The sequence below is a fragment of the Phyllobates terribilis genome, unplaced genomic scaffold (genome assembly GCF_046119375.1).
Source record: "Phyllobates terribilis strain yellow unplaced genomic scaffold, ASM4611937v1 Scaffold_11__3_contigs__length_659146591, whole genome shotgun sequence".
Lineage (NCBI taxonomy): Eukaryota > Metazoa > Chordata > Amphibia > Anura > Dendrobatidae > Phyllobates > Phyllobates terribilis.
The window spans coordinates 324,832,861-324,856,332 of record NW_027362771.1 but is presented as its reverse complement, the minus strand read 5'-3'; the positions used below and the strand labels follow the sequence as shown (position 1 = coordinate 324,856,332).

Sequence of the window (23,472 nt, the reverse complement as noted above, 5' to 3'; positions counted from 1 at the left end):
ATGGAAGGTCCTTTTACACAACCGTGAGACACCGGGAAGACCGGACGCATCGGATAAGGAGACCGGGGGCCATTGGAAGGTGAGTGCATGTTTTTTTTTATTTTTTACCATTTTTATTCTTTTTTTTAACTACCTTGGTCACACTATATAAAATCCATGCCGGTTGCATGGATTTATATAGTGTGACCAAGTTGTCAAGCACTTTACAAATGATGCTAAAATCGCTTGGAAAGTGCTTGACAACCCGCATGCGGAAATGCATTATCAAAACGCTTCACTTCCGCTTGTCCCTGGCTGAAAAAACGCATGTACAATCCGCATGCGTTTTTTCTGCCAGGGAGATGCAGAAATGCTCAGGAAAAATCCGGAGCATTTCTGCATCGTGGGCACATAGCCTTAGGCTATGTGCCCACGTTGCATTTATGAAGCAGAAAATTTCTGCTGCATAAATGCAAGTCCTCTCCCGGAAAAACGCATGCGGAATTCCGCACGCGTTTATCGCGCATTTTTCGCGCGTTTATCACGCGTTTTCCACATGCGGAATTGCCTTGCGTTTTTTATGCATTGGACAAAGGCAATTCCGCTTGCGGAAACGCAAAATTAAATGACATGCTGCGGATTTTTGAACGCGGCATAAACGCTGCGGAAAAATCCGCAGCATGTGCATAGAACTTGCGGAATCCCATTGGGGACCATGGGGTGCGGATATACATGCGTTTTTCAAGCGTTTACGCTGCGGAAATTCCGCAGCATATACGCTTGAAAAATGCTACGTGGGCACACAGCCTTAGGCTGTCCTGTTTTATTGGCTGATACAGGATCTTCTGCTTTGACAACTATATGCCCTAGTCAGATATATGGGCATAGGATGACCTGGTAAATCCTCTAATTAACTACTTAGCCAAAGTCTTATTTCTCTTTGTTGTTTTAACTATGTCCTAACATCACTTTCAATCGACCATGGCAAGTTCACTAATCAATGGAAGTAATGCCTTATGTCCTCCATTTACGGTGAATTTATCTTCCCTTTAAATTGTGGCTGTTCCATTTATTGTGTCCCTCATTGCTCTCCCTTTTTATGATCTTGTTTTTCATTTTTTTGTAAGGATCTTTGGGCCACTGTATAAGGCATAGCTACCAAATTATACTTATTGTGTGAGGGCTAAACAGTGCTATGCTGAAAGTCGCTGAGCTCCTCAGAACAACTTGTAGTAATGCTAATGGCTATCTTCAGAGACTGTCTCAGAAAACACTGTAGTGCTGATCCACATAAGAAATGTCTTCCAATGTCTGCATGTGTTTCCTCTCATACTCTTTTGGCTTACTATAAAATTATGTTTTGCATATATAGGTATGTGTTGAAGTGTATGGCATACCACTATGACTGCCATTATAAACTGTGCCAGTTCCCAACAGAGACTTATAAGGTCAATATAAATAGGGCCTAATGGTGCATTTAGAAGAGCCGATAATCGGGAATGAGAGTTCACGAGGATAGGTGCAGACCAGTGTATTTTTTGGGCCAACTGTGATCCGAGAAAACATTGTATTGCACTCGGACCAATGTTAGTCTAAGGGGCATTCCTGTAGAATATAAGCCCGCAAGGGCAGGGTCTTCTTCCCTCTGTACCGTTCTATCATTGTTAGTTTGTTTACTGTAAGTGATATCTGTATTTTGTATGTAACCCCTTATGTACAGCGCCATAGAATCAATGGCGCTATATAAATTAATAACAATAATAATAATGGGGCAGTGCAAATGTCCAATTTTTTCCTTGGACACAGTCTGTCCGAAGAAAAAATTACAGCATGTCCAAGTTTGATCTGATGTTTGGATCGCACTCAGCCATGCAAGTCAATGAGTCCATAGAAACCATCGAACTGTGCTTGGATGACATCTGAGTGCAGTCCAATTTCCATGGACTGACACATTGGAGAAAATGGAGACATTTTTTTCTCCATCTTCTCCTCATTCGAGAACATCAGATTACACTATGCTCACACTCTGATCAAACGTTGATCAGAATTTGATCAGAGTGTGATTTGCATAGTCGGCCCAATTCTGTCGGATGAGAGAATACACAGTCGTCTGCACCTAGCCTTAGAATGCTCATTTGCAGCTTATCAGCTTGCCCAAACATGACGGCAATCACCCAACAAACTAGCAAAATACTGTTTCATCCACTAAGTGGATCGTTCATGTTGGCTTTAAAATCATTGTTATTGGCAGCACAATATTCTGTGTAAACAGGAGATGTGCTGCGGATAATATGATATTTTTTGTGCACAGAACGATTGTATTAACAATCGTTCTGTGGCATAGAATTCTGGTCAGCCTGTCTAAACAGGCCACTATAAGACGGCCAATTGCCAATCATCAGTCTGTTATTGACCGTGGTCGACAGGTGAAAATGTACTTTTACGCATAAGATATTGCTAAAACAAACAACATATGTAGTCTTTTTATAATATTTACAGTTTATTTATAGAAAGCAGCTATTTATTTACAGCTTACAAAGGCACAAACATACAAAGAACACAAAGACAGAATGCCCAATAGAGAGCACTCTAATAATATCCAACACATACTGTGATGGTCCATTCTCCTTATGGGAATAGATAATGCTGAAACCACTAAACGTTATACAAAGATGGAAATACCAAAATTATACAATTAATCACATCATTTCATCTGAGTTATTTACACTTATATTACTATTGTAAATGCACCTATCAACTAGATAATTATTTGAATGCTGTCATAACGATTTTGGCCAATGTGCTGCTGGTCCTGCTCTGTCATACATTAACATAATTTATTATCTCCGTCAAGAGTTTTTTGAAAATTGGGGAAAAATTATGCATTTTTGCTACAACATGACTGCAATGAGTTAACTCCTTTAATAAGTAATCCCATCATTGACAATTATTGCAGGACTTCAGCTCTCCGACCAGCACCGATCTCCAGAACAGGGTTCCCTTGTTGGGAATACCTATTTGGAGGATAATCCAGGCACAAATGATACAAGAGGTTATGCCCAGCGTACAATCAATCGAAAAGGGGGTGGTGCATAATTTCAATCTATGCTATTTGTATCATGGCCCTCCCCCTCAGGCCTGGTACTAGGCATAACACATTTATTCAGTTTTGCCTCGAGTGGTGCCTTTAAAGAAATGTACCTGTAGACTTGTTGCAACATGAGAACACACAAGTACCCATAGTACATCCATATCATACATTTAGAAATCTTCCTGTTTTATTGAACACTAGAGCCCTATTGATAGTGAATGCTACTCATCAGTATTGCATAATGGCTCAGATCTTTATTAAAGATAGTAATTGGATAGATATTTGTTGTTTTTGGTAGCTATGCACAAGCTATGAGTCAACTCATTGCTTATGTTATTCCACATTTACACCCATGTAATGTCTCATCTACCTTGACATGTTACCAGATTATTTGCCATAGGCCCACATCTGAAATGAGTGGGTACTGGCACATAGACTTAATTTGCACTGGATCTTTGGTGACTCTTTAATATGCACAGTGAGCCCCAACTTCCCATGTCATCTGCAAAATATACCCTGAATCATCTCAAACAAAAGCCTATCTTTGACTCCTAGAAATCACACACTGTGCCTTCGGTTGTTTATCATGGTCACTATGTGGGTCAGGTCCAGACTCTTCATCATCACATCCATAAATTCTTCATCTTTACGAGCACCCTCCACAAATTCCTCCAGAGACAGCTCCCCTGTGAAAAAAAAAAAAAACGTTTTAGTGTTTGGTTCACACAACAATGAAGACACATTGACACGGTGGTTGTCCCTAAACTGCCTACTGCTGGCACCCTGCAGTTATTCTGCATCTATGCTGACGGCCAGCTCTGGAGGACATGGTCCTTGCTCCTTTGTCCTACGACTTGTAATTGAGTATTGTAAACAAGAGAAAAACGGAGTTTAAAGGTGTAAATAAAGTAGCAAATTCTTTATTAAATACAAATATTATACATATATAAAAAACACATGAAAGGCAATTAAAAAGACAATGTGCTGGAGACAGAGCAAAACACCCTAAAGAGTAACCAGCCAGGGATACACAAGTGGTATAAAAGGGGTGCAGTTGTCACTTCCCAACGCGCGTTTCGTGTTGACTGTGCACTGCTTTTTCAAGGGAAGGTGCTAGTATTGCCCCTCCTGGACCTTTAAGTAACGCCCTTGAAAAGGCAGTGCACGGTCAACGCGAAATGTGCATTGGGAAGTGACAACTGCACCCCTTTTATACTGTCTGGGATCTCCAGCCTTTGCGTAAGTGGCCATGGAGGTTTATGTCCCATTCTTTGGATATAGCACCCTATCACAGCTATAGATTGCTCTTATTTCGCCATCTTTGGGTATCATAGCAGCATTGTCTGTCTATATAACTACACTATATGGATAATGGTTACCTTTGTGCTAGTGGCCTTTTACCTTGTACTACTGGTCGCCTATTTATTATAGCAATACTATGAGGTTACTACTTGTGTATCCCTGGCTGGTTACTCTTTAGGGTGTTTTGCTCTGTCTCCAGCACACTGTCTTTTTAATTGTCGTGTTTTTTATATATGTATAATATTTGAATTTAATAAAGAATTTGCTACTTTATTTACATCTATAAACTCAGTTTTTCTCTTGTTTGCATATGTTTGATGGAGTGATGTTGCTGTATTAGCACACTCTCGCTTATGGGTGTTGATGTGCCTCCAGCCATTATGTATCTGGAAATTCTGTTATTAATAATTTGTAATTGAGTATTGCTGTAGTTTTCTTCCTTTTATTATTTTACATTTTAATTGAATGTCGACATAGCCATCTAATTTTCTCTCTATAGGTAAATAATTCTTACCATCTCCATTGATATCAATCTTGTCAAAAACCCTATTAGTAAAGTCTTCTACAGTGGATTCTTGATCGCAGCCATTAATTGCCCGCACTGCCTGCAAAAGAAAAGGAAAAACAAATCAACTTTTGGTAAAGAATTACTATGTTCACAACTGCAGTTAAAGAAATAAGTTGACATACATCATAGCCACATTCATGAATACTCAGCTTTCACAATTCCTGATATTTACTCACCTTCTGCTGAGTCACCACCACTGCTTCCAGATCTATCATTGTCTGCAGCGCTCTTGATGACAGTGGTGCAGCAAATCAGTGAGCTCAGCAGATCTGACCAGCTCAGGCTGCCCACCCATGAAGAGCTGTTGAGCTCACTTATTGGCTACAGACAATCCAGACACAAAGAGGAGCAGCAGAGACTCAGTGCTCAAAATAGTGAGGGTAAAGCACAGTATGTTTGTTTTTTTAGGCAAACTGTGCTTGGGACAGGGGTTTTTCTGAAACCAGAAAGCCATTGTAGCCCTAGTATGTATTTACTCTCTTACAGCAGGTGAAATAGGAATTGAAGACGTCACCAATTTTCTAAGTAAATTTATTTCTAAAGGTACTATTGACATGAAATTATCACAAGATGTTGGTAATAAGCCATCCAATCCACACATGCAAAGAAATCAAACCATAGAAGTCCATAATTTAAGTTATATGTAAAAATGAGAAATGACACAGGGAAAAATTGACTGAAAAATTTACACGCTTACTGAAATTTAATACTTCGTACCAAAGCCTTTGTTGGTAATGGCAACTTCAAGACACCTCCTGTATAGAGAAACTAGTCGCATGCATTGCTCAAGTGTGATTTTGGCCCATTTTTCTACATAAACACTCTTCAAATCCTATAGGTTCTGTGGGCTCCTTCTAGGAACTAAAGCTCAGAGTTCATTCCATAAATTTTCTCTTGTATTCAGATCAGTTGATTGGCTGGGCCATTCTAGCAGCTTTATTTTTTCCTCTGAAACCAATTGAGTTTCCTTGGCTGGGTGTTTGGGATCATTGTCTTACTGAAATGTCCACCCCTTGTTTCATCTTGATCATCCTGGTAGATGGCAGCAGATTATTATCAAGAATGTCTCAGTACATTTGTCCATTCATCCTTCCTTCAATCATATGAAGTTTGCTAGTGCCGTATGCTGAAAAACAGCCCCACACCATGATGCTCCCACATCCAAACTTCACTGTTGGTATGGTGTTTTGGGGGTGATATGCAGTGCCTTTTGACCTTTAAACAAGGTATGTATTATGGCATCCAAAGAGTTCAATTTTGGTCTCATCTGACCAGACTATATTCTCCCAGTATTTCATAGGCTTGTCTAAATATTGTTCAGCAAACTCTAAACATACTTGAACATGCTTTTTCTTCAGCAATGGAGTCTTCCATGGTGAGCGTGCATACAGGCCATAGAGGTTGAGTGCATTACTTATAGTTTTCTTTGAAACAATTGTACCTGCTGATTCCAGGTCTTTCTGTAGCTCTCCACAGGTAATCCTTGGCTCTTTGACATCTGTTCTGATAATTCTTTTCACTCCTCTTTCTGAAATCTTGCAGGGAGCACCTGGTCGTGGTGAACTGATGTTCTTTCCATTTCTGGATTATGGCCCAGCAGTGCTCACAAGAACCTTTGACTTCCTGACTAATGTCTTCAATAATTTTCACATAAATTTCCTTCCTCATAATGACATATTTTGTGAAGCGCACCAATCCCTCTGGCAGCAAAGCATCAGCACAACATAATGCTTCACAGTTGAAATGGCTTGCAAGCCTCTGCCTTTTTCCATCATTATGGCTGAACAGTTACATTTTTTGATACATCAGATCAAAAGACATTTCTCCAAGAGTAATATAGTTGTCTCCATGAGCAGTTACAAACTATACCCTAGCTTTTTTATTAGTGTTAGAGCAATGATTCATTCTTTGCTGAGGAGCCTTTCACGTCATGTCGATAAAGGACATATTTTACTGTTGATATTGATACTTTTGTACCTGTTGCCTCCAGCTTCTTCACAAAATCGTTAGCTGTTGTTCTTTGACTTCTATTTTTCGCAGCCAAAGTACATTCATCTCTAGAAAATGGAATGCCTCATCTTCTTGGATGGAATGATGGCAGTTTGATCCCATGCTGTTTAAACTTGCTGATTACAGCTTGAACTTGGTACATTCAGGAGTTTGGAAATTGCTTCCAAAGATGTACCAGACTCATGAAAGTCCACAATTTTTTTTCTGGTATCTTATTTTTTTTCACTTTCCCATTAAGTCAAGCAAAGAGGCAGGGAGGCTGTGAAGGTAAGCCTTAAATTACTGCCACATGTGCGCTTCCAATCAACTCAAATTATCTAATTTAACTTGAGATGGCTTCAAAGCCATTAAATAGTTTTCTGGAAATTCTCAAGCTATTTAAAAGCACAGTCACCTGGGTTTATGTAATACTCTTGACCCATTGAAGTAGTAATTAGTGAATTCTAAATTAAATGATCTGCCCATTAACATTTGTTGGAACAATTGCTTATGTCATCTACAAACTAGATATACAAGACAACTTAAGTAAACTATAGTTTGTTGACCAGGAATCTGTAGTGGAGATAAATATGAACTTTATTAACTTCAACCTAAGCGTATGTAAAGTTATGACTCTGGGTGTACATAGTGGCCTCATTTTAACTAGTTTACATTACAACTTACATTTTTGTCTAATCTAAAGAAAAACTTGTCAACCTTGTATAACAGAGATTTGCATAAACCATATAATGTCATATAAAGGAATTCAGTTTGTATGTTTTGTTGGGAAAATATACAGCAATTTGACGACAGTGAAGAAGTGCATGGATCTTAATTGTAGCTGATTTCTTACTTAGCTTTAAATACCCACATTACTAGGTCACATTCGAATAATCTCCATATATCTGTTCTTTGGAAGATTAAGGCACTTAGTAGGAGCGGATTAATGATATCTAGGCTTAAATGCAGGGCGGCTCAACAACCACCTTGAGACGTGACTAAATATCTTCTACGGGCCAGATGAAGTCTATTTAAAGCAGAAATTACGCTGGGTTCATACTATCTATATGTCTAAGAAATACCACAACCCATTGTCCTGCAAGAGTAGACAAATATAAAATGTTTGAGTAGGTTTAAGTTTCCTTTTAAAAAAAAAAGTGTATCAACAGTAGGGAAAAACAATGGGTGAACTTTTCCTAAGCTAAAATGAAGTACAATTAAAGTGGTCTTGCCACTTACTAGAAAGAAAAGTGTTAAATATCTTGTAAAAATCCATGAGCTCCCCTGATTCTGCCATTTCTTTCCACATTGCTCTGGTTCAATCAATCTGGGTCACATTTGTTGCTTTAGGAGCGCAATATGTGAGATCTTTTCCCGCAGTTCAACTCAGAGGCTTCTCTAGGGATGGGCGCTTTCACCCATCCCTTCCAGTTGCTGCCAATCACATCTCTGCTCCTACACTGCTATATCAACTGTGATTGGCAGCATCTGGGAGGAAGGATGAAAGCGTACGTCCCCAGAGTAGACTACAGCCAGTTGGTCTGCAAGAAGAGATCTCTCATACTATGCTCCAAAAGCATTAAAGCACCACTCCAGCAGTTTTTTTTATTGCACCACTGGAGTGGTGCTTTAAATGAAATTTCCCTGCACCTGGTCATATACTCACCTGCCTCCACTTTCATCCTTTTCCAGCGCTGCTCCTGTCGGTCTCTTGCGAAAAGTGACCAGCCGGCAGCTCCAGTGTTTCATGGATCGCGACTGAAGTCACTTTTCAATACAATATTTTCTCTATGACAGCCTCGTTCTAGCTCTCATAGAGTTGCATTGAGCACTTGTGACATAACTTCTGACTTTTGGCACAAGATGGCGCCATGGGACCGGAGGGTGTCGGTAAGAAACTGAAGAATTGCGCAATGTATTTAACTCCATTTTTTAGAGAAAGTGACAGCTCCTCTTTAAATTCTAGGCAATACAAAGTCTCTAGGGTACAGTGGCAAGTAGTGGAAGCAGCAGGAGAAGTGCGCAATAATACCACCAGGTGCATGAGTCCTAAAGGCAATGCTACTGGAGCAATCATATTGATATATGCTGTATATGGTATCTTAATTTGTCTACATAGAGCACACAGCTGTAACATTTATACATTTTTATTTTAATAACAAAATAAAATATACAGAAGTATAACATTTCCATATATTTTTTGTGGTAGACATATGTCAAAAAATGGCAGATCGGGATAACATTTGAGGTTACAAAAAAGAGTGGGTACCTTTCAATGCTAATTTTTGGGAAACAAACATTTGCACAGTTTTTTTGAAAAAAAAAAGCAAAGAAACCTCCACATTTTTATAGATCCAAAGGTTTTCAGAGGTATGCTTCATAAGGCTCAAGTTTGAATCCTATTTTGTATGCACTTTTCCTAGCCTAAACCATAATTCATACAAAGAATGGAAAAAAAATGCAACTAATAGTGTTCGATATGTCGCATGTACCCCAAATTGGTATCAATAAAACGACAGATCGGCATGCAACAAAACAAGCCCACTCACAGCTCCATTGACAGAAAAAAATACAAAAAAATACTTAGTAAACTAAAAAAAAAGAACACTGTACAAGTTTAGTATTGACGGAATTGTATTTATCCTGGGGAATCATACTGCCAGTTAAAGGGGTATTCCCATCTCCAAGATCTTATCCCAATGTGTACTAAGTGTAATAATATTAGCAAATACCTCCAATTAAAAATGTAGTATAATTTTTCTGATTAGCTATGTCCATTTCCTCTTGTGCAGGCATTGCAGGACCTTAGGTATCCATGGTTACGACCACTAGGAACTAGCTAACTAACTGTCACTATATGAGTGGACGTAACCATGGATACCTAAGGTCCTGCAGTGTCTGCACATGAGATAAGAGACATAGCGAATTAGAAAAACTATACTACATTTCTAATTGGAGGTATTTGCTATTATTATTACATCTACTACATATTGGGATAGGATCTTGGAGATGGGAATACTCCTTTAATTTTTACTGCACAGCGAAAGCCATAGAAACAAAACCAGAAAATAAATGATGGAATTGCATCTTTTCCAAAATTTCACCTCACCTGAATTTTTTTCCCCGTTTTTTTTGTGTATGATATGGTACTATGAATGATGTTACTCAAAACTACAACTTGTCCCAGAAAAAAACGAGTCTTCATACAATGGATAGCTAAAATAGTTATGGCTCTGGGAAAAGGGGTTAAAGAAAACTAAAGTGAAAAATTTGCCAGTCTTAACCCCTTAATGACCGGAGCATTTTCCGTTTTTGCATTTTCATTTTTTGCTCCCCTTGTTCCCAGAGCCATAAGTTTTTTATTTTTCTGCTAATATGGCCATGTGAGGGCTTATTTTTAGCGGGACAAGTTGTACTTTTAAACGCCATCACTGGTTTTACCATATCATGTACTGGAAAACGGGAAAAAAAATCCAAATGCGGTGAAATTTGACTAAAAGTGCAATACCACAGTTGTGTTTTCTTGTTTTTTTTTTACCACGTTCACTGAATGCTAAAACTGACCTTCCATTCTTATTCTCCAGGTTATTATGAGTTCGTAGACACCAAATATGTACAGTTTTTTTTTATTTAAGTGGTGAAAAAAAAAATCCAAAGTTTGCTAAAAAAAAAAAAAAAGTTGCCACTTTCCGAGACCTGTAATGTCTCCATGTCGTGATCTGGGGCTGGGTAGGGCTTATTTTTTGCGTGCCAAGTTGACGTTTTTATTGATACCATTTTGGGGTAGATACGATGGTTTGATCGCCCATTATTACATTTTATTGCAATGTTGCGGCGACCAAAAAAAGGTAATTCTGGCATTTAGAATTTTTTTCTTGTTACGCCGTTTACCGATCGGATTAATTCTTTTTTTATATTTATAGATTGGACGATTCTGAATGTGGCGATACCAAATATGTGTATGTGGTTTTTTTTTTTTATTGTTTTATTTTGAATGGGGCGAAAGAGGGGTGATTTCAAGTTTTATATACAGTATATATATATATATATTTTTTATATATATATTTTTAAAAACATTTTTTTACACTTTCTGCTTGCTTCAATAGTCTCCATGGGAGACTAGAATCAGCAGTTGCCTGATCAGCTATGCTACATACAAGCGATGAGCAGATCGCCTGTATGTAGCAGAAATGCTCACTTGCTATGAGCGCAGACCACTGGGTGGCGCTCATAGCAATCTAGACATGACAACCACAGGGGTCTGCTGCAGAGCCCGGGTTGTCATGCCAACCCATCGATGACCTGCGATCACAAGACGGGGTCACCGATGGGCGGAGTCAGTGACGCGCTTCCCGGAAGCACTTGTTAAATGCCGCTTTCAGAGATTGACAGCGGCATTTAACTGGTTAACAGCCTCGGGTGGATCGTGATTCTACCCGCGGCTGTTGCGGGCACGTCAGCTCTATAAATCAGCTGACATGTGCCCGGTTCAGTGCGGGCACATGAACATGGCCCATGGCTGAGTGTCTATTAGTCAGGGTCTCGGTCCTGCTCGGCCCTTATTCACATTTACGTCATTTAAAATATGGTAAGGTTTTAATACTAGAGGTTAGGACCGTCCCGAATAGGGTCACCCTGATGCGGTGGGGTGGTTTTTACATTTTTGATTAAAATTCTGTTACCCTAAGTACCCCATGTTATTTTCATTCACTATTGCTATTTATTTACTGCAGGGTATTAGCTCATTTTGTTTTGTCTATTTATTGGCCAGTGTGAACTTGTGCCTACATGCTGCATACACACCAATTTATATTCCAGATTATCTCTTTAGATTTTTTTTTCAGATTAGCTCTGCCAGTGACTTTTGCCACTTTAGGCCACGTGCACACGTTGAGTATTTGATGAGTTTTTTACCACTTCTGCATTTTTTACCCTCTCCTGGTTTTGGCTTAAAAATACTGAGATAAAAAACTTACCAAATACGGAACGTGTGAAGGTGGCCTCAGGAGACTGTTTTTCCCTGTAACTGGGGCTCCTATGTATGCAGTTATTGATTCTATTAATATCAACCCTGTGTTAAAGGGGTTGTCCAGGACTAATATAATGATAACCTGTCCTTGGGATAGGTGATCAATATCAGATAATCTGACACTCGACACCTCCACCCATTCGCTGTTATCAGCTCTGGTCGTGGCCAGATGTAACAATGTACAAAGATGGAACTACGCTGTGTAGTGGTCTTTCTTGGTTTTTGCAGCTTAGCTCCTATTGACTTCAGTAGGAAATGAGAATGGCCACTACACAATGTACAGAGCAGGTTCATTTTTGTATGCTGTTTTCATCCAGCCACTGCCGGAGATGATAACAGTAAGATCTGTACTGGTGCTGGGCTTCAGACCTCAATCAATCTGATATTGATGACTTATCCTTTAACAAGCAAAAGATAAGCCATGAAAAACAGAATCCCTGATATTTCACATCCCTGTTATTGATGACCTATATTTAGTTTCATTTACCTGAATTACTCCATTGCAGAAACCGTATACATCCTGTTTTAACTGTTATGAAAAACGTAGTCAGTTATGTTTTTTAATGCAAGTTTACCCATAAAAATAGTACACTAGGCAGTATTATTTTTTCATTATTTTTTGTCAATGGCAGACCTATGCCAAGTGGACTTCACTTTACCCCCCAAAAATAAAGACATCCAGATTTACTAAAATACTACTTTATTAAAGGCACTCATGTCACATTAACAGCTTGGCAGCCAATCAGTGAGCTCAGCAACTCTGAGGGGGGCGCATCCCATCTACATGGGCAGAGTTTCTGAGATCACTGACTGGCTGTCACACTGTCAGCATGAAGGTGGAGATGCTGTGCACACCCCTTAAAGAAACTGTGCTGAAATAATGCATTTTGTGGTTTTGCGCATTCACTGTATTGCATGTTTGCATGTTTAGTAATCTGCATTGTCATGTAATGAAGTTGTATTCTGCCCAGCAAAAGGAAGTTAGTAGGGATGGACAGAGTTAATAGTTAGGACTAGCCCAGAATGGTAGGAGCTACAACACGAGGACAAGGCATATGACTTCCTAGTATTAAGGGAGATAGAGTCCAGTATCCAGAAGCACTAGATCTAAGGTCTGATAGTTGACAGATCAGCATGGTAACAGGTGTTCGTGTGGCAAGAGGGATACTAAAGACCCAGATAGTAATATTCTGAGGAGAGGAAAGGAGCAGAGGGAAGCCAAGTTGCAGACAGGAGGCCTAAAAGTAGTGAAAGGAAAGAAAGAAGACTGAGGCCTGGACCAGGAAGCCCATCAGGACGGTGTGGAGTTTTAACTAAGAGATAACAGAAGGCAAAAGTAAAGGGAAGCAAGATGAAGAGAATACATATATTATTGTAGCTACTAAGCATCTATAGTAAAGGAAGCCACGTAGTCACCATTTTGGACACATCCTCTCCTACGGAGAAATTAATGGATGCGTTACCATAGGATGGAGTCTATGGCTCTTGTGGACTGGACTTTGGAAGTGCTATTGAGGAGTCGCACGTCCGAACCCCACCACGTTGGGTCCTTATTAGTCAGCTGGTAACTGTGAGTAACTGTGAGGGGCTGTAGAATAACACCTCGACCCGTGGGGTCCCCACAGAGAAAGACGGAAGCTCCCAAGATAGTTTGCTGGGCCGTAGTGAGAACAGAGAGAGGCAGTATAGCATCACATGTGAAGGAAAAGTGTAGAATTCTGCTTATTGCTAATGAAACATCCATGAAGTTTTGTACCTAATATCTGCTGTACATAGTTCTTACTACCTTAATGTTTAGAAAAAAGAAGTTTATTTTTGAACTGTGGTCTCACTCACTAATCTATATAACATCTGGTCCTGGCCAGCCAAATACAGCGGCACCATGCGGTCTGCAGAGGTGTATCACCAAAGTAACATAAGTCCACACACCCATGCAGGACCCCCATTTTCATGTAGTGTGCTGGGACATGTAAGACGAGTACCTTGCCCACAGTTACCGCCCTGCTCCACGTTACATGACATCAGCACGCAGCCAATAACAGGACACCAGGAGCAGCACCAGAAATTCAATGTTGGGCCTACGGATGGTGAGATAAGTGCGGTTTGTTTTTTTTATAACAAACTGCAGCCGGGGACCAAGATTTTTTTTGAATGGACACAACCACTTTAAATTCACTATGACAACCAAATATATAGGGAATTTCTTAACACACAAAAATATATATGAGTACAAAAAACAGCCTGGATATAGAAAGTAGGTACAAAGATACAAGATTAATTTACCTTAATTATATTAAGAAGTTCATGTCGGTCAATGCAGCCATTTCCGTCCACATCATAAAGTTTGAAATACCAACGTAGTTTTTGTTCAATCTTTCCCCGGAGAACAAGGCTAAGTGCAGCCACATATTCCATGAAGTCTATATATCCATCCTGTAATAATTAGATATGTAGATGAATAGATAAAAAATGTAAATAATTTGTAATATTAACATTTTATATATTATTAATATGTAATATTAACATTGAAAGTGTGAACATTTACATGTAAAGTAATTTACATTTTATTTTAACTCATCTGTAGCGGTATGACTGGAGAATATTGTGCCAAATTAATTAAAAGTTGCATGACGTTTATTACTTTACTTTTGGATAATTGTAAAGTCTGAAAATGAAGGCAGAAATATATCAGGGTTTCCACTAAAAAGTGGCATATTTTGCCACATGTCATTATGGTACAAAAATTGCGACTTTTTACACTTTTGAAACAAGAGTGGAAATATGGGTGTGATTACACAGGCAAATAGAATAGGACCATGCTTGGATAAAAAGACCTGACTAGACCTCCAGGACTCCAGACCTGAACTAACTGCCTCATAGGCCTATATGAGGCAACTGGGCCGGGTCTTGTGATCAGAGCTCGGTCCATGGTTCATGGATGTGTCACACCAGCCTAAGCCATATTTATGAATTGAGATTTTTAAAACATCACAAAAAGGTCACAATTCTCAGTCCAGTAGAGGGGTGAAGCAAAAACTGAAACATCTCTAGACAGAAGTGTCAAAATTAGAGATATTTATCAAACATTGTGCAACACTTCCTGAGTCCCCCAAAATTTATACCTACATTTGCACTAAAATTTTCTGGCTTTAGGCTTAAAAAAAAGCAGTTAAAAAGTTCTTGGCTATAATTCCACCTCATGCACCGCACTCACTTTTTCAACTTTTGGACCGATTTCTGTGTAAAATTTAGGCTCTTGAAGAAATCTAAAAAAGGCTTGTTTCATACAATTAGTGAAACGTGCGTTGGGTTGTTGGTGGGTGAGCGTCCATGTACTTGGTCTCTTACATATTCTGATCATTATTTGCATTATTGCACTTTAATTGTACTTGCACTTTCCAGGATGTTTAATTAGTTTTGGCACTTTAACCTTATGTATACAATTTTTATATCTCATCTTTGATTACTCCTATATCTTCGTGACATGAAACTTTTCATATACCTTCTATTTTGATTGTTGGTACTTCCCATTACCTTCCCTTACTATTATTAGATTTAAGGTACTTTTCACGTCATTTACCAAACAAGTATTTCTCAATATCTTAAGGTCAATCATTTTTTTCAATGCTCACCCACTTTCCAAATATCTGTGTTTGCCACGTTGGATTTTTATCTTTCTTATTTTTTTTCCCTTGTTTTTAATTTAATTAATAAAAATGTATACTATTTATATTAAACTGCTTTCCAGCAATTTTTTCTTTCCTTGGTTTTCATATCAATTCAGTGCAAATGGGACATTTACCCTACCTTGGATTATAACCTTTTTTCATCCAAATTTATTCTGCAGCAGGACAACAACCTTAAACATACAGACAATATTATTTAGAACTATCTTTAGCGCATAGAAGAACAAGGAGTCCTGGAAGTGATGATACGGCCTCCCAGAGGCCTGGTGTGATTACATGAAGAGAAAGAAGGATTTGCACAAGCCTTCATCCACAGAAGGTTAGTTCTCCATGTTTTTGGAATAACCTCCCTGCCGAGTTCCTTCAAAATCTGTTTCCAAGTGTACCTAGAAGGATTGATGCTGTTTTGAAGGCAGAAGGTGGTCACTCTAAATATTGATTTGACTTAGATTTCTTTTGTTCATTCACTTTGCATTTTGTTAATTGATAGAAATAAACTACTAAATACTTCTATTTTTTAAAGCATTCTTACTTTGCAGCATTTTTTCCACCTCGCCTAAAAATGTTGTACTGTACTGTAATTTTAATATCACGAAATATGGCATTTTTGCTTGGTAGGTGTTCATAATGTTTTATGCATTTTGTACGTAACTGATAAAATTGATAATTGGTACAGTATTTAAATTATGCAAATTGTCAACTCTCATCTCGGGGTCTGATTCTGCATTCTCTCTAGTGCATACATGTCAAACTCTGGCCCGCAGGCCTAATCTAGTCAGCAGGGTAATTGTATACTGTATGGAGGACTATGTGGGGCCCATTATTCTGTATGGAGGACTATGTGGGGCCCATTATACTGTGTGGAGGGCTGGTAAGGGTTCACAGTTGGGTCATCATACTGTGTTGGGGTCACCATACTTTGCCTGGGAGGTTGAGGGGGGTACAGTAGGGTCATCAAACCGTGAGTGTGGAGTGTACTGTGGAGGAATTCACTGTGGGGGTATCTTACTGAGTTTGGGGGGCACTTTTGTTGGTATCATACTTTATGGGGGCAATGAAAGGGCAATCTAGGGGCTTCAATAAGAGGAAAATGACTTTGCAAGGGTTGCAAAGTTGTGAGATATGCTCTTCTGTGACCCACCAAATATTACGTCCCTTCTGCAAGCTATCTTTGAAGATTTGTTACATTTTAAAAACAACTGCATTTTAATTTATTGTTTAATTTATTAGTTTGCATAAATATCAATGAAAGGCATCTTCACATCTGTCCTTCTTATTGAAATTAAAGGACAGTCCGTGAGATCTAACTTTAGGCCTCGTTCAGACAGCCGTATTTTTGGTCAGTGTGCTGTCCGTGTCCACAAGGGATAGTTTACTGACCAACATTAACCAATGTGCGAGTTCATAAAAGCAATGGTGCATGTGGAAAAGGTGTTCAAAAGCAAGTGCACATGAACAATGATCCAGGTGTAAAAGGCACTATTATATTATAGAACAGAATTATGCAAGAAATAGGCAGCACTTGAACTGAATTGTATGAATAACACTACTGGATTTTAACAGCTGCTTAACTTGGCCTTTTAGTAAGCACATTAGAAAGACTTTTTCTCTCCAGTACGGTTGAACAGTCAACATGATGGGAGTTAATTTCATACCTATTTGTTTGTTGATTGTGTAACAATAGTTAGAAATTGGAAAAACTCTCTTTCACCTAAGGTATAACTTTAGTAATGGTATCTTCTGCTGCAATACAGTGTCTAGAGGGGCAAAATCTACAGAAAACAAAAAAAAATGTACAGCTCTGGGTAAGTCTTTATAACTGTATGAGACAGGTTTTTATAATTTTTTACTTTTTTTTCATTCTTCCCTATCTCTGTACCTGTAAATTGGGTACTGGGTATTACTTCTGCTTTTAAGATTCTTCTACGTATAGAACAATTTGTAAAAAAAAAAAAAAAAAAATGGACATATTTCTAAAAATTTTAGGAAAATACAACAAGGCAACAGTATTAACCGTAACAAAAATACAGTTATTTTATAATTTTCAGTACATGTGTTAGATTATCATCTCTAAAAAGTTTATAAGTCCATCCCATGCTTCCATAGGTTTTCTTGGGTGTCACTAGTTTCCTCCCAAACTCCAAGAATATACTAAGAAGTTTATTGGCTTCCAATGAAATCGACCCATGTGTGTTTGTCTAAGTCCACGGCCCCACTATCAGTATTTGGTCAGTATTTTTTCTCAGGAGTGGGAGCCAACACCAGGAGTGGGTGATAAATGCAGAATTGGTGACTTGTTTCTATTATACCTTTTCTCTGATTGATCCTCACCTGGTTTTGGCTCCCACTCCTGAGAATAAATACTGACCGAATACTGACCAAATACTGATAGTGGGGACGTGGCCTTAGAATAGGATAAAAGTAGGTTGTAAGCCTGATTGGGGTTAAGGGTTTGATGGAAATGGTAACAATCTCAGTACAGAGCTATAGAATATGTGAGCACCATATAAGGGATATGGTGCCAATGGACATTTATGGGGAGGAATAAAGAAATGAAAAATCTCAGCAACTGTGCCCCATCCTAAGGTGCCATCGAGATTTGCTGCTGGATACAAAGAGCCAATATGGCAAACCTTGTATATATATGCAAATTTATTTATCTTTTTTGCCCTAATTTTGTTGTATAATGATGCAAAAGAGGAAAAGGAAAGTTGACATTGACAGTTTGTCTTCTGTTCACATCTTGAGCGGACTACAGAGAGAGGAAACTATTGCACAAAAAACCACATGGGCTCCAATTTGTTATTTGTGGGTGGGTGGTGGCTTTAAAAAATGTTCTTTTTTGTCTTATGATATTTGTTGCAGTTTTTTGCACTGAATTTTTCATAATGGTGAATGTGATTCATGAATTTTGTGCAAAATTAAAAATTCTTTTATTTTTGTCTTTCATCTGTTTAGCAACGACTTTTTAGTGCAAAAGGTAGCATGTTCCGCTAAGGTGGTGCAAAATTTGCACAAAAATTTCTGCCACACATAAAATCATTAGGCGGGGAATACAACAATGTGTGACTTTTTAAATTGTCAAAGTTGATGAATCAGCTGAAAACATCAGGAAACCCCAAATATCACCCACAATGATGAATTTTAAAAAAAAAGCAAGTGAATGCAAATAATATTCTTTTAGAAAACGCACAAAATAAAAGAATTAGATGGAAATCAAAAATGAGCCCAAACCACCAAAAACTGAACAAAAAAGGCACAAATGAAATTAATTGGGCCCATTGTGATTCAGCTCAGGAGGGCTAGCTTCACTAGTGTTTGGCACTAGGTATACACATTGATGGTCACAGTCCTTTGCAACTAAAAGGAAAAAACAGGACAAGAGTGGAAAGGGCTAAGTGAATAATGTTGACATGAATTTATCGCTGGGTTTATGTGCTAGAAAGGCCCAAAATACCTCAAGAATTAAAGGTTTAAAATGAAAAGACTAAATTGTCTATCCTCATTAAGATTTCTTTGCAGTGATGTGACCTCTCTGATTTAGTTACGTAACATAGCCCGAAAGACACAAGTCTATGAAAGCTGTCCACAACCTGTCCCCTCATTACATCACTTACATAATCTCCTATCTCCTTGCACGTAATCGCCGGTCCTCACAAGACCTCCTTTTTTTACTCTCGCCTTGCCTGCTTGTCACGCAATCATCTCAAAGAATATGAGAAAACTGTGGAAGAAATCTTGAAGTCTCTATCCCAACAAGACCTCCAACCCCTCTTTAAAAAATGTAACCCAAAAAAATGTCTTCAGAAAAGCCTACACTCTACAATAACCCCACTGCCACTACATCGCTATGTAAGCGGCTTCTACCTTCAACTAATGTCTGCTTCCCTTGTAGATTGTAATCCCTCGGGGGCAGGGTTCTTTCTCTCTGTACCAGTCTGTCATATACTTAGTCATGCTTATTTGTACTGGTTGTGTATCTTACGTTTTATACTTATTTTATGTGAAACCTATGTTTGCATGTACAATGCCCTGAAATTAAGCGCACTATAAAATAAGAATCATAACAAGCTGCTATCCTGCAATGTTGATCAAGAGAAAGGCCATTAAAAAAAACAATTGCAATCATATATTTTAGGGAAAAAATCCTCCTGGATTCAAAGTTTCCCTTCGGTTTTGTTCATACGCTGCATTTTTTTTCCACGTGTTTTTCAATGGTAAAAAATTATGCAATTTGCAATACTAACAAAATGAATGAGATCTATGAAATCTCATGCACATGCTGGTTATTTTTTCCTTGCATATTTGAACCCTCAATGTTTTTTTTTCAATTTCTGCAGCCTGTCAATTCTTTTCAACGTTTCTTCAGGGCTGTGGAGTCGGTAAGCCAAACCACTGACTCCGACTCTGACTCCTCAATTCCCTGACTTCCGACTCCAACTCTGACTCCACAGCGCTGCCTCACTACTGAGCATGTGCATAAAGTGCAGCACAGATTCATCTCAACTAAAAGCCGAAATCCTTAGATCAGGAATAGAACAGACATTTCATAAGTTTCCCAAATTCTTATGAAAACATTTACAGCACATACTGCACTGAACTACTAAATTTATTATATATTTTAGGAGTTGGAGTCAGTCCATTGAATACCGACTCCAACTCCGACTCCACCAAAATGGACACCAACTCAGACTCCACGATTCCACAGCCCTGGTTTCTATAGCATTTTTCAACCCATTATGGGTAAAAACGCAAGAAGAAATACATGTAAAAAAAAGTGTTAAACGCATTTGTTCTGACAGTACTTTGGATTTGGTGCAGAAAAATCTGAACAAGACAAAGAATCAAATACTTATATTTTGTTATATTGTATCTTTGGAAAACTTGTTCAATGAATCACCAACAATGTATGCCAGAGTTCCAGAAGGAAGGAGCTGCACACCTAAAGGCACTTGGAGATGCTTCAAATAGAATTTATTAGCAGTATTTCATATCCATTGGTTACCCGCGGTAAGTACAGTATTACGTAACGTTTCGGGTGAAGACACTTCATCAGACGTATAGGCTATGTTCACTGTAAAGTAATCTAGGGGGCAGGGTGGGCTTCACCCAAACAAATACAACCAGGATCCAACTCTATCAAGGCATCTATCACACCACATGCCTTGATAGATTTGGATCCTGGTTACCCTTGTTTGGGGGAAGTTCTCAAGGCACCCTGGATCACTTTACCCTATATGCAGAGAACATAGCCTATATGTCAGATGAAGGGTTGTTCACTCAAAATGTTACGCAAAACTGTGCTTACTGTGGTGTAAATGGATATGAAATACTGTCAATAAAGGCACATGCAGATGCTTCAAATAGAATTTATTGACAGTATTTCATACCAATTGGTTAGACCACTGTAAGTACAGTATTATGTAACATTTTGAGTGAACAACCCTTCATCCGACATATAGGCTATGTTCACTGCATATAGGGTAAAGTGATCCAGGGTGTGGGGTGAGCATCCCCCAACCAAGGGCAACCAGGATCCAACTTTATCAAGGCATATGGTGTAATAGATGCCTTGATAGAGTTGGATCCTGGTTGTATTTGTTAGGGGGAAGTCCATCCTGGATCACTTTACAGTGAACATAGCCTATACATCTGATGAAGGGTCTTCAACCGAAACATTACGTAATACTGTGCTTACTTGCGGGTAACCAATGGATATCAAATACTGCCAATAAATTCTATTTGAAGCATCTGAACATGCTTTTAGGTGTGCAGTTCCTTCGGTCTACTATGGAACTCTCTGTCATACATTGTTGGTGATTCACTGAACAAATTTTCCAAAGATACACTAGTTGGCTCCAGAGGAACTAGCACCCATCTCATGCTAACTATAATTTGCTGTATGTGCCACCTACCTGTTTGATTAGAGGTTTCCATAGTGTCACTGCTTGTGCAGTCAAGAATCCTTGTCTATGAAACGGATGAAAACTTTTTTCCTCTACCTGTAGAGGATGCCTCCTTGTCATTGCTACAGGGCTAGGTAGAAATACTGAAGATCATCAAACAGACCTCTGTATTGTCCATTGGTCTATTGGTTTAAAATGTATAAAATTCAGCCTGTTATATATAAGTGCCCCAAACTATACAAAATATTCCATGAGAAGTCTGACTATTGTATTGTAGAGAGGTAAAACTATGTTGTCATCATTTGCATCTATGACTAATTAATGGAAATGATAGATACTAAATTATGGATTAAGCACATCTAGCTTTGTGATATAATTCATGGTTAAACAACTGGATATTTAGAAAATACGATGTACAATTGTATCTGTATTTTTCAATTGGAGTCTTTCCTACAGGTGGATACTCCAGTATAGTTTATAAACCATTTAGACAAATTCTTCATGAAATGCCCAATAATACACAATACATAAGTCATAATTATTAGCTCCTGAGTGAACAAACAAGCCAGAACCATCATTACAAACTAATAGCTACCGGACGAGTTGTGCTCCCATTGGTCAGAGGAATGAATCTATGTACGGTAGAAGTAATTAATTGATATTTGCCAATGTACAGGTTGCATTGATGAAATAGTACAACGTAAGAATCTGTAGAATCCTAGAAGTAATGATCTTACCTTATTCATATCAAACGTACGAAACATTTGCTCTATGTAGCTATTGGCTTCTCCACTAAGTCCTCGCAAACCGAAGAACTGCTTGAATTCATGTAGGGTTAGCTGCCCCGATGGACATTCAGTCATGAACTTCTTGTACCAGTGGTGGATTTCCACTGCCTGCAGGTCATCCACCGTAGAGCTGCTTGTACTACCCATTACTTTTATGTTTTATTTCTTTCTAGAAGAAGAATTTTTGTTGAGGCTGCAATCGCTATTTACAGCTCTTGAGACTTTCTTCGAAAGGCAAAGGCTTTGTGTTTCGGCAGAAGAATAAGTTAGGATGTGGCTCTGTCAACTGATTAAGCAATTACACTTATGCTTTAAGTTCAGATAATTCTTTCAGCTTCTTGGTCCAATTTTGATACCAGATAAAAATAACTCAGGGTGTTCTGTATTCTGGGGTCTCTCCGTTACTGGCAGTCCCCTCAGCACAGATCCCCTACTATGGGTCTTTCTAAAGTGTCGTATAGTGGCTTTTAAACTGACCCTGGTATGTCTTGGCAGTCATCGGATGCTTAATCCAACCTGATGCCATCCAAAGAAGGAATGTTTTCATGTACCATGTTAAGATATTAGCAGTGTCAAGGTTAATCTTGGTCTTTACGAGATTACAAGACTCCTGTCAGAGTCCCTGGTACAGTATGTTTGTCTCAGGGTATTCCTTGTCCCCATAAAAAATATGTTTCATAACACTATGAAGTGAATTTAGTCTCTGCTACATCATAATCAGAAAAGGCATTATCAACCATATAAGATGTATTATATTATATTGATGAATTATATTACATGGTATCTAGTACAAAATAAAGAAAACATAAATTTCATTTTATGCAAAAAATAAAACGTATAATATAAAATATAAGTATATTATATGAATATACTAATGATGTACAGTTCAGATAATCCGAGAGCCAGGGTAAACTTTACATGTCGTACTGAACTCAGAATATCAGATCATAGCTGCTCAGGTAAATCTGATAAATCTTTTCTACACCTAAAAATAGTCTTGGATGGAAAGTTAAATAGCCGGAGCTTTACAAGAATAGAATATGGTTCAGATATGCATCCCTCAAAGCAGAGAATTACTGCCTGTTTTGGGGCCACATTGTCAGATTAAACTGATTTAAAGGGAATCTGCCAGCA

At 38.5% G+C, this 23,472-nt stretch overlaps 1 protein-coding gene across 1 annotated transcript; it reads right to left on the bottom strand.

Moving 5' to 3' along the window:
• Positions 1–2,776: 2,776 nt before the first annotated feature.
• On the bottom strand, positions 2,777–23,105 carry LOC141166186 (guanylyl cyclase-activating protein 1-like). The gene is made up of 4 exons (XM_073652637.1): positions 22,288–23,105; positions 14,242–14,391; positions 4,887–4,977; positions 2,777–3,756 (listed from the first exon to the last, which is right to left on the bottom strand). The coding sequence occupies exons 1-4, from the start codon at positions 22,483–22,485 to the stop codon at positions 3,629–3,631; spliced, it is 567 nt and encodes a 188-aa protein (XP_073508738.1). The 5' UTR covers positions 22,486–23,105; the 3' UTR covers positions 2,777–3,628.
• Between the last annotated feature and the right edge of the window lie 367 nt (positions 23,106–23,472).

Coding starts and splice junctions, on each gene's coding strand:
- LOC141166186 (XM_073652637.1), bottom strand. CDS start 22,485: ATGGGTAGTACAAGCAGCTCTACGGTGGATGACCTGCAGGCAGTGGAA. Junction 14,392..22,287: donor GTACGTTTGATATGAATAAG/GTAAGATCATTA, acceptor TAATTATTACAG/GATGGATATATAGACTTCAT. Junction 3,757..4,886: donor GATTGATATCAATGGAGATG/GTAAGAATTATT, acceptor TTTTTTTCACAG/GGGAGCTGTCTCTGGAGGAA.